General features: G+C 32.5%; 1 protein-coding gene across 1 annotated transcript in view; it reads left to right on the plus strand.

Moving 5' to 3' along the window:
- DENND1B (DENN domain containing 1B) overlaps window positions 1-15,758 on the plus strand; it is a 262,179-nt gene that overhangs the window by 90,498 nt on the left and 155,923 nt on the right. Inside the window, exons 4-5 of the mRNA XM_044916349.1 lie at window positions 6,140-6,189; window positions 8,140-8,259. Of these exons, the coding sequence (XP_044772284.1) occupies window positions 6,140-6,189; window positions 8,140-8,259 (170 nt within the window). The remainder of the gene's footprint in view (window positions 1-6,139; window positions 6,190-8,139; window positions 8,260-15,758) is intronic.

Raw genomic sequence — 15,758 nt, forward strand, 5'->3', positions numbered from 1 at the left:
TATAATATTTTTCATCATTTTATGTCTCAGGATGCTAACATTTTGGCATAGGCCATTGAACACAGGACCTTAAATGTTTTAGTTATTCAGTAAATATTTTTTGCGTAGATAAATATCTTCATTGGAATTCATATGATGTTTGAGAATTCTTAAAACAAGTAACTAATTAATAAAAGAGCTAACAGTTGTCAGGAGGTTTTTATATGCCTGACATCGTCTAATCATTTATGTGATTTCTCACATAATCCTCATATAAATCCCCAAATAAATCCTCAGTCCTACAACATAGATAGCAATTTTTACCCATTTTTTGGAAGAGGTGAATGGAGCACATAGCCAATACCTTGCAGAGCCGGAATTTGAATTTTAACTGTTGACTCCAGAACACTGTGCACCTGGCCACTGTGACTTTCCATCTAATGTGTGTGTGCGTGTGTGCGTGTGTGTGTGCACATGCGTGCATGCATCTATCTTGTAATGATCTAATCTTAAGTCTCCCTTGTTCCGAAAATCAGGAATCATATTTCCTTTATCCTACACAACATCTAGCTGCGGGGTGAAGTCATGGTAGCCTATCGGTTGACTGAGGTAAAACTTGTTTTTTTCTAAAAATTGAAGTATTTTCCTAATTATCTTCATCCTACTTGATTTAAATGATTGACATTCAATTTTAAATACTTTAGTATCTGTAAATGCAAATAAATTTTATAGGCAATGTTCTATTTTATTATGTATTTCCTTTGATCTAGAAAATGTTATTAGTTAAAATAAAGTGAATAAAGCAAAGAGGTATTAGTCTGAAAGCAGTGAGAGGTTATATGGTTATTAGAAAACAAACTAGAAAACAAACTAAGTGGCTTTTTAGGATAATTGTTATTCCAATCCTTGATTAGAAGTTAAAGTTAACCTAGGGATAAAAATTTGAAGGCAGTTTTTAGTAGAATTTTGACAAAGAAACTTTGGAAACCCATTTGCATATATATATAATTTTCTTTCATGGCTTTTAAATGCTTCTTTTAAATTAATGAGGGAAATATACCTTGTGTTGGCCAAGCAAACCACCTATCTAATTGTGAATATACATATTTTTTATAACGTCACTCTGCCCTGCTTTGAATCTAGGCTTTGTCATTGGCAGTAGGTTAAATTAAAGTGACTGCAGACCACAGAGGTCTCCTCATCCTTCTAAGACTGATACACAGAGAACCAAAATCCTTAAAATTTATGTTTCAACAGCACAGTTCTTTTTATAGAAGAATATATTTGCTTCTTGGCAAACAAATATAAATCTTCCAACAATAAAAATTCATTTTTAATTTTTCAAAGTGAAAAATAATTTGACCAGAGTTCACAGTCTAAATAGTTTTAGTGTCAGAAATCACAGACTTACATTACTTTCCTTAATTTAAGGAGGAATGACAAAAGAGAAGTTTATTTCTAATTGAAATAGTACATGAAAGCAAATGCCAAGAGAAAAATTCCACAGTGGGCTCAGTTATTCTGACAGTTATTCTGTGGCTTTAAGGTTAAAATACATTCTCTTAATTAAAAAACAAAAAACAAAAAATTTCTTTAAAAAAATGAGAAGATGATGTCTAAAGAAGCTAGATACATCTTACCATATTAATGTAATTCTACCTTTTAATAAAATGCCATCTGATTTAGTCACTCTATCAGGTTAGCTGTATTTCCCTTGACAATTTAATGCATCTTGCAGTGCCCCTGTGAGTTTGCTGTGCCGCCTGAAACATCTCAGTGCACAGTGTGGGAATCTCAGTTCTGCACCGTGCAGTCTGCTTGTGACCAAGCAGCTTAGTGTATGTTTCTTTGAATTCATAGTATTAATTAATTTTCACATATTTGGGGAGATAATATTCAAAGTGAAGTAATCACCTTTTTAGGAATGGATGGCCTTTGTGAAAAATTAGATTAGAATTGACAAATGACCCCCTTGTTGCTACAAAATGATTCTGAAAGTGTTACTGAAAGAATAAAATGATGGATATTTGAAAACTGTTCTTATATAAATTGTGTTATATTTTTCCTGACAACTTTCTGATTAAAATTATTGTGTGGAATCTTAAGAAAGAAAATATGGTATTTCAGCTTCTTTATATAAAATTACATGCATCATGGTTAGCAGAAAATGAATAGGTTTGAATTTTGACTTTTCCTTTAACTAGTCTAAGGCTAAGCTAGCATAGATAACCATTTCCCTTGCCAGTGATTAGTTTAGGAGTAGCTGTGACCTTCTGGGCTAATTAAATATATTGGGAAAGTCAGCTGTGGGGTCGAGGGGGCACTTCTGGGAAAAGTTTCCTCGCTGATGAAAAGAAGTAACAGAAAGAAATGCTTCTTTCACTGGACACTGCTGTGTCTTCGTGTGGTGTGCTGAACTCTGGCAGCTTATTTTGTGACCATGAGTATAGGTAGCTGAGGACAAATCCAACAAACACAGGACAGCAAAGCAGAAAGAAGGACAGAAGTTTCTGGAGTCCTCAAAGAGGATGTTGAATTAACCAATCCCTGAGCAAATCTTGTCACTTTTTGCAATGAGAGAGTAACTATTCCTGACCTTTTAAGCACCCTTAACATTAGTCTTATTCCTTAATTATACAGTTAGTATATTCCTTGGTTAGTTACAGTTAGTCTTATTCCTTAAATATGGATGGTATTTGAACTGAGTCAAGACCCTTATGGGTCTATAGTGTAGGTGATGAATGTGTTTTGAAAAGCCCTCCCAAGTGATTCTTAACACCTTCTTATCTTCCTTCTAATTCTTACTGCCCTCCCATTGAGAACTTCCGGAGTGAGATAGTTATGGAATTGAATTAAGAGGACTTGATTATATATAGGAGTTAAGAAAAGGGAGGGGTCTAGACAGCTACCATGTTTTGGTTTGGGTAACTGGATAGATGGTGCTGCTGTTCCAGGTGATAAGGACTACACGTAAAAGAATTGAGGTGTCTAGGGAACATTCAGAAATTGATACTAGAGAGTAGTTAGATATATAATCCCGGAGTCAGAAATATCTTAACTATAAGACTAAGAGATTGGTAGTTGTAGTTGAAACTGTGGATGTAAACAAAATTGCCTAGGCAGATACACTTCATCAGCATGGAAGAGAGGAATATATGGAACCTTAGAGAACATTAGTGTTTCAATATAGTGTAGGGAAGAAGTAGTTTAAGAAGAGGAAAACAATTACTGGTGTCAATAATGATATGTCTCATTTCATTTGAGATTTTTCTCTGAGAAATTCTAAGACCTTTGTGGTTATTGAACTTTAATTAGGAGGTAAACTCTGCATATTTTAGTTTTTTCAAAAAGTAGATTCTTAAATGCCTTTTTCCTTCTTTGATCAATTTGTAATGCTGAACAGTAGCTTCATGGGATAAAGAGTTATTAATAAACCCCTCAAACACTAGCAGTTTGCTCTCTTCTCTCTCATGAAATCAATTTGACCATAATGCTTATTAATAGAGATCTGGGATATAGTGCCAAAAAGAAAAAATGTATAAATTTTCATCAGTCCTTATTTCCAGTCATTTATATGATGGTAGATGTGTTGTTTTTAGGGTATATGTGCATATATATATATGCCATATATATATATATGTGTGTGTGTTTATGTATGCCCTTTGTATTTGCTATTCATAACTGTATATTCTATTTCCTTTTGTTATTACTATTTTTAACGTTTGACGTTTTAGTCAGTGTGTTCTTTTTGTATAAAAATAAAATATTTTAGAGAATTGAGATGACTTAGAAAATTCAAATAATTTTTCTTGGCTGAGGAAATTAGGTATTTCCTGAAAACAAAAGCCTGAAGAAAACAGAAACATAACTTTTGAGGAGTTTTATCTTAAAGCTTTCACATAATCTATGGATCCCCATCTAGTGTGCATGAGTGTGTGATATCAAAAACACTTTATAATGGAAGCATCAGACTTTATGAACACTTCCAATACATATAAAAGTACAATTTTCAATTAACATTATTGCTAAAAGAATAAAAAAACTTTTTTGCATGTATCTTATTCCACCCTTCAACCTCTCTCTCTGTCTCTTTTCTTTTTTAACTTCAGTTTGAATAGCACCTGTAATTAAGGAAGAAAACCCGAGCCCTGGGAGCTAGGTAGGACTTTCAGCTATTGATCTGTGTAAACCCAGCTTATACTGTCAGGGGAGAAACAGTCAACTGCTGAGCTGCTTTGTCACTGACATAAGCTGAGAGAGGATTTTTTTGTCTATACTGTTTATACACTAGTCTATAGACCTGCTGGCTGGTTGAATTTTAAAGAGTGCGGAGGTTTAAAGACTTGTCCCCTGAGGGATGCTTCTGCCAGTTGGGAAGCGAGCTGAGGCTGTTTTGCAGAAGTGTGTGCATGTGTGTTGCTTGTGGAGAAAGGGAGGGGGAGGGTGTGAAAGATTGAGCAACTAACTGGGAAACATTCTTCTTAATTTGAGTCTTAAAACTGATGTGAAATATATTACTAATTTTGGTATATTTAGAAGTAGACAATGAGTTTTGAATACATATCTATTGTTACAAAAATTATATGAACAACTTTGCAAGGGAGGGATGTTAAAATAGTGTTCATATGTATAGTAAATATGGTAAATGGCTTCACTTTTTGTAGCACAAGATAAGGATTAGCAATGGACAAATGAACTTATTTGTAATGAACTGTTTTCAGTTTCAGTAATTTAAATTATTTCAAGTTTAGTGGCTCTTTTAATTACATTTAACAGAATTTTTCAGTAGTAAAACAGCTTTTTCTAAATACGGGGTCTGTGCTCATATTTTTAAAGGTATGTGTTCATAAGCAAAGCAGGATACCTTGCCCTAAAGATAGAAGGACTGCTTTTTTGCTTTTCTTTCTCCTTCAATGTCTTAAGCTTCCTTGAAGCTTCCTTAGGTATTGGCATTGGAATTTTATAATGTTTTTTATTAATTAATACCTTATTGCAGTCTACATTTTAAAAGAACATGATAAATTCTACTTTAAAACACTCAATACTAGGTTTCTGTAGAGGAATTAAATATGCAGGTATTAATGATTTCTCTGGATGTAAATTTTATTGGTAAAGAGGTAGTATTTTTGGTGGCGGTGACTACTGCATTAAGATATTTGCTCTTTTTTTTTTTAATAGGAAACGTTCTCATAAATCTCTTTGTCTTATAAAATCACCTGACTTTGAACTTATATGATGTTATTTTCAATTCTAAAGCTTAACTTTAGAATCAGAGTTAATTTTAAGTTGTTTTTCCTATATAAAAGAATAAATCTTTTTCTATTTTTTGCCAGGTGTCTGACAGTTACTCATATTTTGTTATGATTATAACGTGTATGATTTCTAAAGGCTTTTAAAATTATTTTATAATGACTCTATAAAATCACTGCAGGTTATTTTCTATGCTTATTAAAACACTGATTTTCATATTAGACAATCCATAAACGAAAGTGCACAGAATAGAAGCTATGTTGTTTTAAATTTAAAGGCTTATTTTTAGATACACATTTTTTTAAAGAATGTTATTTGGGATAAACTTAGTGTTGCTGTTGTTGAATTTACCAAGAGTTGAAACATATAAATGTGTTTCTTTAGCTATAGAAAGTCTTTTTTTTTTTTTTAACTGTTTTACTATGGGACATGTAGATTTGTTATACCTCTCAGTAATTCATGCCGCTGCCAACTTCATTCCCTTTTCTCTGCCTGCATTTTAATTGAAACAACATTTATATTTTTGAGCCAGGATCTGTCAGAAGTCCCTGTGGCTAGTCTGTGGTACAAGTAGCAGCAGACGTAGCTTACCCATATGGTGTGGTGCTTCTTGTAAAATCCATATGGCCTTGTTGAAGGGAATCCCAGCGGGGATGTGAAGGGTGTTAATACCCTTCAGGCCAGGCCTTTCCCTCCTGGGGCTTCCGTGGCATTGTCAGTGCAATCTGCCAAAGCACCAACTTAATTCCTTTTTAATAATCAATTATTTTAGTCTAGGAACCTGTGCTATTTTTCTTAAGGAAAAAAAACAAACAAACATTTTTCCCCCTAGAAAAGGTCTCAAGAAAAAGTTTTAACTGCATCTTTTAAAATATTCTAAAGCTTTTTTTTTTTTAATTTGCATTTGCAGGAAGTACTACAGAGTGTGCCCAAGTTCTGTTTCCCCTTTGACATTGAAAGGTACAGTATAAGCCATCATTCAAAGTAACTTCAACTCATCCCAGTGAGCACTTTAAAATTGTTTCATGTGTTTTTTAATAAAAAGAAATGTATGTTCTCTTCACTGCTTCTAGCAACAACAAAAAAAGGACCAGAGGTTTAAAATTAAATAATATTTGAAAGGAAGAAGCCTTTTTACATGATTATATCTTTTGTTTTCTCCACTGTGGCCAGTTAGGAGAAGTCTTAAGGTTCCATTTCTTCCTTTTGTTCTTCAGGTACATATTGTAAGCACCTGCAGAAAAAAAAATACTACTATGTCCTTAATCAGAGCCTTAGAATTGTGTCTTTTAAAATTAGATGTATATATCCTGGTTTCTGTCTCACTTCACCCTAATTGAAAAGACCATCTGTGTGATATTGTAAAACTCTTGGTAGTTGTCTCCCAAGAATAGCTGTATAGAAATAGTGCAATATTATGGAAGGCTGCAGGGAAATCCTCCCAGCAGTTTTGAAAACCTCATTATGTTTGTATTTTACTGAACAAATAATGAATAGAGTATTACCTGTGTGTAGTTGGAATTTCACAGAATGTATAGGCCTTTGAACATAAAAACTAATCATTTATTGTTTTTCATGTGATTTTCACACCCTGTTATCAGTTTTTTTAAGAATATGGTATGAGGGGTTTTAAAGGAAAATTTATTTTCGGAAAATACTTTGCTAAAGTAAAGATTAGTAAAAATCTGAAATTTTACAATGTTAAAGATAATGCCTTCTGAATGAGGCTAATTGATACTAGTAAGTATTGCTGATGAATGATACCCCTTGTTTTACCTCCTTCCTGGAGAATCAGCTGTGCTTGTTCAAGTTGCAATTTATAAATTACTAGCAAAGATAAAATACAGGAAGAAAGGCTTTTGAAAGTACATTGTGAACATGGGCACTGGAGGTGTTTTTGAAGTTTGTAAAAATTTTTTTCAGAACTGTCCACTTAAATGTGTATTTGTGAAATATTCAGCACTTGAAATGCAGTATTTCTTGACAATTGCAAACAATTTGTAGTATTGGCACACTGGTAATAAAGCAACTACTTCTTTCTACATAATTCCTGTGGCTATTTCAGAACCAAAATTTAGGTGTCATAGATATTTTATCTTGGGACCAGGAAGCAGATGTTCAATTATGGTTGTCTAATGGCAGAATGATAGCCAGTAACAGAAGTGTGTTTATATATTTTAAATGGTGATAAAGATTCAATGTAATGGTTTATATTGCACGTTACACCGCAGTGTGACGCATACTATTATAGCATGATACTTAGGTCAACAGCTAAAATTCTTTGTAGTAAGCTTTTCTGTGGAAATTGTGTTCTTTCTTTGTGCTTGGAAATTTGTTCTCAGTACGTAGGTAGTTCTAGATGAGAATGCTAAAAAATGCCAATAGTAATTTTTATGGTGCTTTACTGGGTGAGAACGTCAACAGAAGAAACAATTAAACAGAGGTGGTGGTGGCTGCCATTGGATGCTAAAGCAGCCTGATTTGCTGTCTAAGCAGTCTTAAAATAATATGACAAGAGAGGCTGGAGTTGAGCAGAATCAGTCATCATGTTTTGCTTCTCAGTTCAACAGTCTCAGTAATGGTATTTTCAGATTTATGAAACATTATAGAAGTACTTCTAGGCATGTGCAGACTTCCAGTGAAATACCTATGATTCCCTACTAAGGGGTTAGTATATACTTAATTGCTTGGCCTGTAAGGGTTACAACTTAATGTGATATTTGGCTCATTATTTAGTTGTTTACACATTTCACACTCATTTTAGTTTTAGAACACAGTTCTAGATTTGAGAACCAACTGATTGAGAAGGTGAACCCAATGGCTCATGTAAATATATTCTTGCTTTGTTTTTCTTTAAGAAAATTCTCACACGAAAACACATTGAAGTTTTATAATATTGCTGTATTTTAGAGTATCTCAAAATCAAGTCGGACAGCATTTTACCTTTGTACTGACAGACATTGAAAGTAAACAGAGATTTGGATTCTGCAGACTCACATCAGGAGGCAAAATTTGCTTGTGCATCCTTAGGTGAGTATTTATAGTAAAAAAAAAATGGATGCATTAATGCATTAATTGTGCCTTTCTTTTGTACTTTGTTATGCTTAGGATGCTTAAAAATAGGCATATAATATTTTTTTCTTATTTGTTTTCTCTAAATCCAAGTAAATTGAAAAATAACTTTATCTTCTATATAGAGCATCAATTAGATTTAAAGATTTACCAGTAACAGTAAAACTTTTCTTGAAAGAATTGGCTCTTTTAAGATGAGTTTTTGTGGGTTTGTTTTTGAAAAATTAAATATTAAGATGTGAGTTTAAATAATATATATTTCACCTATTAAACAGGATGCAAAAAAAATCAATTAAATTAATACATGCTCTTTTCTATCACTGACCCAGAACCTGGATTTTTGAAAGTGAATTACTGCTTTAAGGCAAAGGTTGTAAACTGGTGATTCTGGGCAAAAATGTTTAATAGAGATGTTTTATTTGGCCATAAGGTGTTTTAAAAATGTTTGAAGATGTTTCTAACTTTATAAATTTTAGTGAAATTTTGCGTAAAATTCAAGTTTCTAATTCCTTTTGGTAAATGGGAATATTTGCTAATTCTGGTCTTGCAGTTCCCAGTAGCAGCAATATGCTGGAACTAAGCAGTGGGTGTTGAGTTGTGTCATGAGTTTAGTACTTCGCCACAAGTCCTACCTGTCCCACTTCCATCGCTTACATCATTTGCCTTGATTCAATAGGTAGTTACGATTGTGTCTTCTTTTTGTAGACCTAGGATTTGAGATGCTGGCTGTTTACAAGAAAGGATTCTGAAAGTTAGCTCGCCTTTATTATGTCTTGATGAATCAGAAATCCAGATGTATTCCATAAAAATAGGATTGTGTACTGTGATTATAATATGTATATTGGTCAAGGTAGATTCTGTGGAAATGCTTGTAGGAAAAGAAATAACATCTAATTTAATAATTAAAATGTTATAAAGAAAACTTTGGTATAAAATTGATGTTTGTTTGCTATTTAGCTACATTCATATCATTCTTTGAAGCTTAGGTTATAAATTTACCCAGAACATTTGTTAGAGTTGGAGAATTTTCTTCAACCTTTATTTAAAAGTAAATGCTTAACTGCTTTATAAGTGTAAGTAATAGAATGTGGATATTCCTCCATTCTTTCTTTAGGCAACAACTCTTTCATTTGGATAATAATTGTATTTAAAACATATGTTTTATCTGGAAGAGTATTATGCTTCAAACTATAGGTTGATTCTTATAATTTGAAGCCAGTTGATTGTGCAGTGAGAGTGGGGGTGACATGTGGAAAATGGGTAAGGAGGGCTCCTTTTATCATTGTGTTTAATGCTGAAGGTTCAAAAGCTACACTTTAAAGGGGAGTAGAACCTTATCTGCTCTGCCCAAGGCAGGTTTGTCCTAATAGAAAGACCAAAGCTGTAGGTGCTTTCTAATTTTTTTCTATCAATTTTTAAATCTTTTCATTAAAAAAAGTCAAGTTTAAAGAAAAGTTTTAGGAATACTACAGTAAACTCTTGTGTATACATCACTGAGATTCACAACTGTTAACATGCTTCTTCCTCTCCTTCCTCTCTCTCCGAGTGCACACACACATACATGCAAATTTTTTGTCTTTCTTTTTCTCTTACTGTTTTTGCTGACCTAGTTGAGAATAAGTTATAGACATCAGTTTTCCGTAATATTCAAACCTGCATTTTACAACTTTACCTCACTGCCTCCAAAATGAGTTCCTGATAGTCATAATTAAAGAGGATGAAACTTTGTCTTTGTTTTGAACTTTTAAAATATTTTGAATACACTGAACCTATTAATAATTAGCAAATAGTGGGGCACCTGGGTGGCTCAGTCCGTTAAGTGTCCAACTTTTGGTTTCAGCTCAGGTCGTGATCTTACAAGTTGTGAGATGGAGCCCCACACTGGGTTCTGCACTCAGCGTGGAGTCTGCTTGAGATTCTCTCCCCCTCCCTCTCCCTCTGCCCCTGCCATTCGTTCTCTCTCTCTCTCTCTCAAGTAAGTAAATAAATAAATAAAATCTTAAAATTTAGCAAATAGTTACTAAATGTTCAGAATAGTCCCTATAAATGTGCTTACAGAATAAACCTTCTCAGAAATTTCTGTTTAAATTTAGGAAAGCCTACATTACCTAAAAGTATCTACACAAAAAATGAACTGTAGCTAATTGTTAAATTCCTGAAATACTGGTATAGTGTTCATATCTCCAAACCAGGGGTCATTAATTTGTAGGAAACAGATTCTAAAACTGTTACAGTAATCAAGTTATTGTTATCAAACTTGCGTATGTGGAAGAACACCAGAGTGTTGTAGTACTCTTTGAATTAGGAAGGTTTACCTGCAGAAAATAAGGTTATGTTACATAAATGTAATAAAAAAGTAAAATCATATATGCCAGTAAAGAAAACGTTTCACAATATGCATTATTGGTTATTTTATCTTTTTTAAAAAAAGATTCCTTTTCTGTTTATTTTTGTCATGTGACAGTTCTTTCTGCTAGATAAGAAATAGGTAACAAAGCTTTATGAAAAAAACAGAGGAGAATCTTAAATTGAGAAAATTCTACTCTCCAACTTATTTTTTACTAGGAAATTTTTATTTATTTATTTTTTATGTTATGTTAATCACCATACATTACATCATTAGTTTTTGATGTAGTGTTCCATGATTCATTGTTTGCGTATAACACCCAGTGCTCCATTCAGTACGTGCCCTCTTTAATACCCATCACCAGGCTAACCCATCCCCCCACCCCCCTCCCCTCTAGAACCCTAAGTTTGTTTCTCAGAGTCCATAGTCTCTCACGGTTCGTCTCCTCTTCCAATTTCCACCCCCTTCATTTTGCCTTCCTGCTATTTTCTTCTTCTTCTTCTTTTTTTTTTTTTTTAACATATAATGTATTATTTGTTTCAGAGGTACAGGTCATTTATTGATTTATTGATGACAAATATAATAAGGAAATTAAAGATACCAATAATGAACTGGTAGGAATATATTTACAACCACTGTAACAGAGTTAATAGCTATGATACATAATAAGTAGCTACAAGTTAATGACACAGAACCGAATAGAAGAATAAGGAAAACATCTGAGTAATATATTCATAGAGGAAATTTAAATAGTATATATACCTGTGAATGATGCTCAGCCTTACTAAAGGTGAAAGAAATGAGCATATTAAGATTGAAAGAAATGAAATAAAAAAAATAAGCCTGTGGGGAAACAGACATGTCATGTCAACTGTGTGGGGGACTTTTATAAAATGACATAACCTTTAGAAGAGAAATTTAGTAGTATCTATCAGATTTATAAAATCTCATACTCCTTGACTCAGTTCTAGAATTTTAAATATCAGGAATATTCCCAGTAGTGAGCAGTAAAGTGTATACAAAGTTATTTATTATAGCATGGTTTATAATAGCAAAATAATGGGATGTAAATGTCCTTCAGTAGGAATTTTTGGTACATTCCCTGGTCAGTTCCCCCTGCCCCTACCAGAATGTTCTCTGTTTTTTTCACTGATGGATGATTTTCTCAGTGCCTACAATAGTGCCTGACACATAATGAATTCTTAATAGATATTTGTTTAATAAATAAATTAATGAATGAATGACAAACAGAATGGAATATTATTTATCTATTGGGGAAAATTATATACTAATACAGACTCTAACTCAGAAATGTTTATGAAAAATTGTGAAATGATGAGAAGTGTCAAAGTAATATTTATGGTATGTTCTTACATTGTAAAGAACAGTTTATATATGTATGTAAATGTATCTACTTTAAGAAGTAGCTGACATGAAAAATTTATATATTAATATATGAGTGTATATACTTATAAAAAAGACTAGAAAGATAGGTCTCCAATTTTTTTTTACTTTATACACTTCAGCATTTATCCATTTTTTGCAATGCATGAGTCATTTTAATCATTTTCTCCCTGTCCTAAAATTCTCAGATGTTAGAACTATAAATAGCATATTAAAACTGTGGGAATTTAACCAGATCATCTTTTGTCAGGTAAAATATGTCATCCGTTTTCAGGATAGGAGATTATTTTACTAGTGTGTTTTATTACAGGCACTTCAAAGGCACTCAGTTGATCATTGTGGTATAGCAGAATTAAGAATGGAAAGGGTCGTTTCATTCTGTGTCCTTGAAATTTGGAGTCATAGTGTGTGAAAGAATGACCTTTGGAAGAGAAAAAATATTGCTTGTGAAATGACTTTCCTGTTACCATCTTGGAGCCTGAGATTAGTGTTTCTCTGTAATTTCAACACAAAATGTTTAACATATTGGAAATGCTTTGTGAGATGGTAGGAGAAATGTTACTACATCCAATTTATTTCCTATTACTTGTTTCTCTTTCAGTACTGCTCATTTCATTTCATTGTATCCTTAAGATGTAGTAGAAGAAAATTTGTTTAATTTCAATATAAAACTAAGACATAAAATTTAACTAGTAATCTTCTGAGGTGACTAGGGAAAGAAGGTAGAAGAATTATCTACTGAACTATTCACAGAATTGGTTAGGGCAATCAGGTCTCTTCATTTGAAGGCTAGAGGGGGTGTGTGTGTGTGTGTGTGTGTGTGTGTGTGTGTGTGTGTGTGTGTGTTTTAATTATGGACTGTGCTGCTTGCGGGGGTTATATGAAAGAATCACCTACGCTGTGTGTGTGTGTGTGTGTGTGTGTGTGTGTGTTTTAATTACGGACTGTGCTGCTTGCGGGGGTTATATGAAAGAATCACCTACGCTGGTATTCTGTATACTAACTGGTGGCTGTCCAAAGCTTTGGAGTAATATTTGCATTCAGTTTTTTTTTTGGGCGAGTATCCTGATCTTAGAATTCAGCCTTAATTCTAAGGCTCCTTGAGTTTAGCCTTTATTAGGGCTAAAATTTTGGAAAAATGACAAGATACTTGCATAAGCAAGACACAGAAATATATGTCTTTAACCATGTTTTTCTGATAACAAAAGTAATATGTTTTACTTAGGAAAATCTAGATGATCTAGAGAAGTTTAAAAAAGAAAATAAAGGACTTGTAACACATAACTGTTACTTAAATTTTGGTATTTCACTCTCATCATTTCTATAAGACTTGTTGAGACACATTTAAAAATCTCTCTATTGGATAGCAAACTAAATAATTAACTGCAGTCTTTAGTTACAATTTCTAAATGAATGAATGCATGTAAAGCAGTTTATAAATTGGAAAAACTGCTATGGCTTTCATAGAATCCCCTGTTAAGTGCTGAGAGTTTTTGAACATGCTCAATCTGATAGTTGGTCATTTCACTTTTCTAATTCCTTGAAAGTTGAGATTTAGCACAAAGATGATTTCCTTTCTGATTATGGTTTTTAAAATTAGTTGCTTATATCTTTACCTGGAATATATTATGTCTTTTGAATATGAAAAATCTTAATACCTTGTCCATGAAGCTGTCTCATATGCAAAATTAGTGCATTTATATTGAAACATACAATATTCTTAGGTATTCTATTGTGAGATAATACCGGATTGGTTATATAGGGATCATTCTCATTAAATGATTTAAGATTCTTAGATAGAAATTAGTATTTCTCCTGTTGTCTTTATAATATCCTGCTAAAGACTTTAATTTTTTTCTACCATGATTGAATGTATCTTAACAACAAAAAAATCTTTTCATTCATATTACATTCTAGTATTTGTATTTTAATGAGCTAAGTTTAAAATGAAAAATATGTCTCTTGAGTTTTGTTGATATTGAACAGTTTCAAATATTTCAGGTCTTTAAAGATAGTCATAATGAAAATGAGATACATTTAAGGATGGTTAAAATTTTTAATACAAGGTAAAATCAGGTACAAAAGTTGAGGTGTAATTTTGAATTTTCAGCCATGGTTGTATGCTTTAGCTTCTTCCATGACTTGTCTATCCTAGTTTAACAGGATTTCAAAAATATTCTGAGATATTACTAATTTAAATCTTGCCATTGTTTGTATTTAGAATTGCTTTCACAGGCTAACAAAAATGCAAGAAGTAACTTTTTTTCCTAATTTGATTAACATAATTTTAGAACTATAAAATTGTTGTGAAGGGTTCAAAATGAAATACCCTAATAAGGAAGACAGATTGATGTTTAGGGCCTTTGTAGTCCCCTCACGCTCCTCCCCCCACCTTTAACTCATACCAAACTTGAAGCTTTCACACTCTTCCTTTGGGCAAATCCCTTAGAAGCAGAATGTTTCAATTTTACACATTTTGTGTCAATTTTCCAGACAGAAAAACAGCCTCTAGACATTAGGCGTTTTTCTACGGAAAGGCAGTTTCCTTAGTTTTATTTGATTACTATAAGTTAAGGTTCCTGCTGATCACTTAGACTGTTAGTGGTTACTTGACTATTTGACAAAAAACATTTCCTTTCCTTTATTTAACCTTTGACTTTTGAATGTAAAAGTTTTATCAGCTCTATAGTGGAAGCACAAGTGTGGGGGAGGTCTTCTTACTGCCACAAAGTGGATTCATGACTTTGTATGTACTCTGTTTTGCCTTATGTCTTTACAAAAAATTAAGAAAATAGTCTTATAATTAAACTTTGAAGAATCTCTTGCCTTTTTAAAAAACAATTGGTCTTAATGTTTTACATTTATATATGTTTGCAAGACTATAAGGGTCACAGTTATTCTTTGTTAAAGAAATGACATGTTCAGTTTTATAAGATTCAGGTAAAATAAATTAAGTCATTAGAGTGTGTTGAGTACATTTTTTTTACCTTTCTAGGATTTTTGTGGTTGGTTGTAAGAAGACAAATTTTGATTGTCTTGGGGTCTATAAAATTTAGTGAAAAAAAATTTTAACTTATTGATAATTAATCAGTTTAAGGGCTTATATGTTAGTTAGAAATAGCTTTGAACATATATTGTTTGAAAATTATCTAAAAAGCCACAAAAATAAAAACATGAGAATAACATTTCTTACCCAGCGAGGTAAGCTTATATAATTTATAATGTTTTATAAATCTATAAATAACATTTATAATATATATGTTATTTTTGCCACACATTTTGTCTTTAAAGTTTACAATGGAATCTTGTTAAAATATTTGAATTATTGACTACTTGTATACTCCAAACCATTTTCTTTGTCATATAAAAGAATGAGCAGGACTTCCTGTTGAGTAGTTGCTCCATGTCAAAGATTGTGAATTCAGTTACTTACAGGGACCAGGAAGGGATTCAAATGAGATATATAGGTCTGACAATTAGAAGTTGGGATTAGTGTGGTGATCCAGGTAGGACATGCCATATCCAAAGACAGAAGCCATTACTCAGCTCTAGGTACTTGTTACAGAGCGAAAAATGTGTGACCAGTATTGCCAGTTCTTTTGATTTTTAAGAGGAGCAAAAAATCCGGATTTTTAAGTGAATTATCTCAGATTTAGAAGTTGGCAACTTATTCAATTAAACAAGGGAGTGTTGACTAAACAAAATA

This window comes from Neomonachus schauinslandi, chromosome 6, assembly GCF_002201575.2.
Source record: "Neomonachus schauinslandi chromosome 6, ASM220157v2, whole genome shotgun sequence".
In the NCBI taxonomy this organism is placed as follows: domain Eukaryota; kingdom Metazoa; phylum Chordata; class Mammalia; order Carnivora; family Phocidae; genus Neomonachus; species Neomonachus schauinslandi.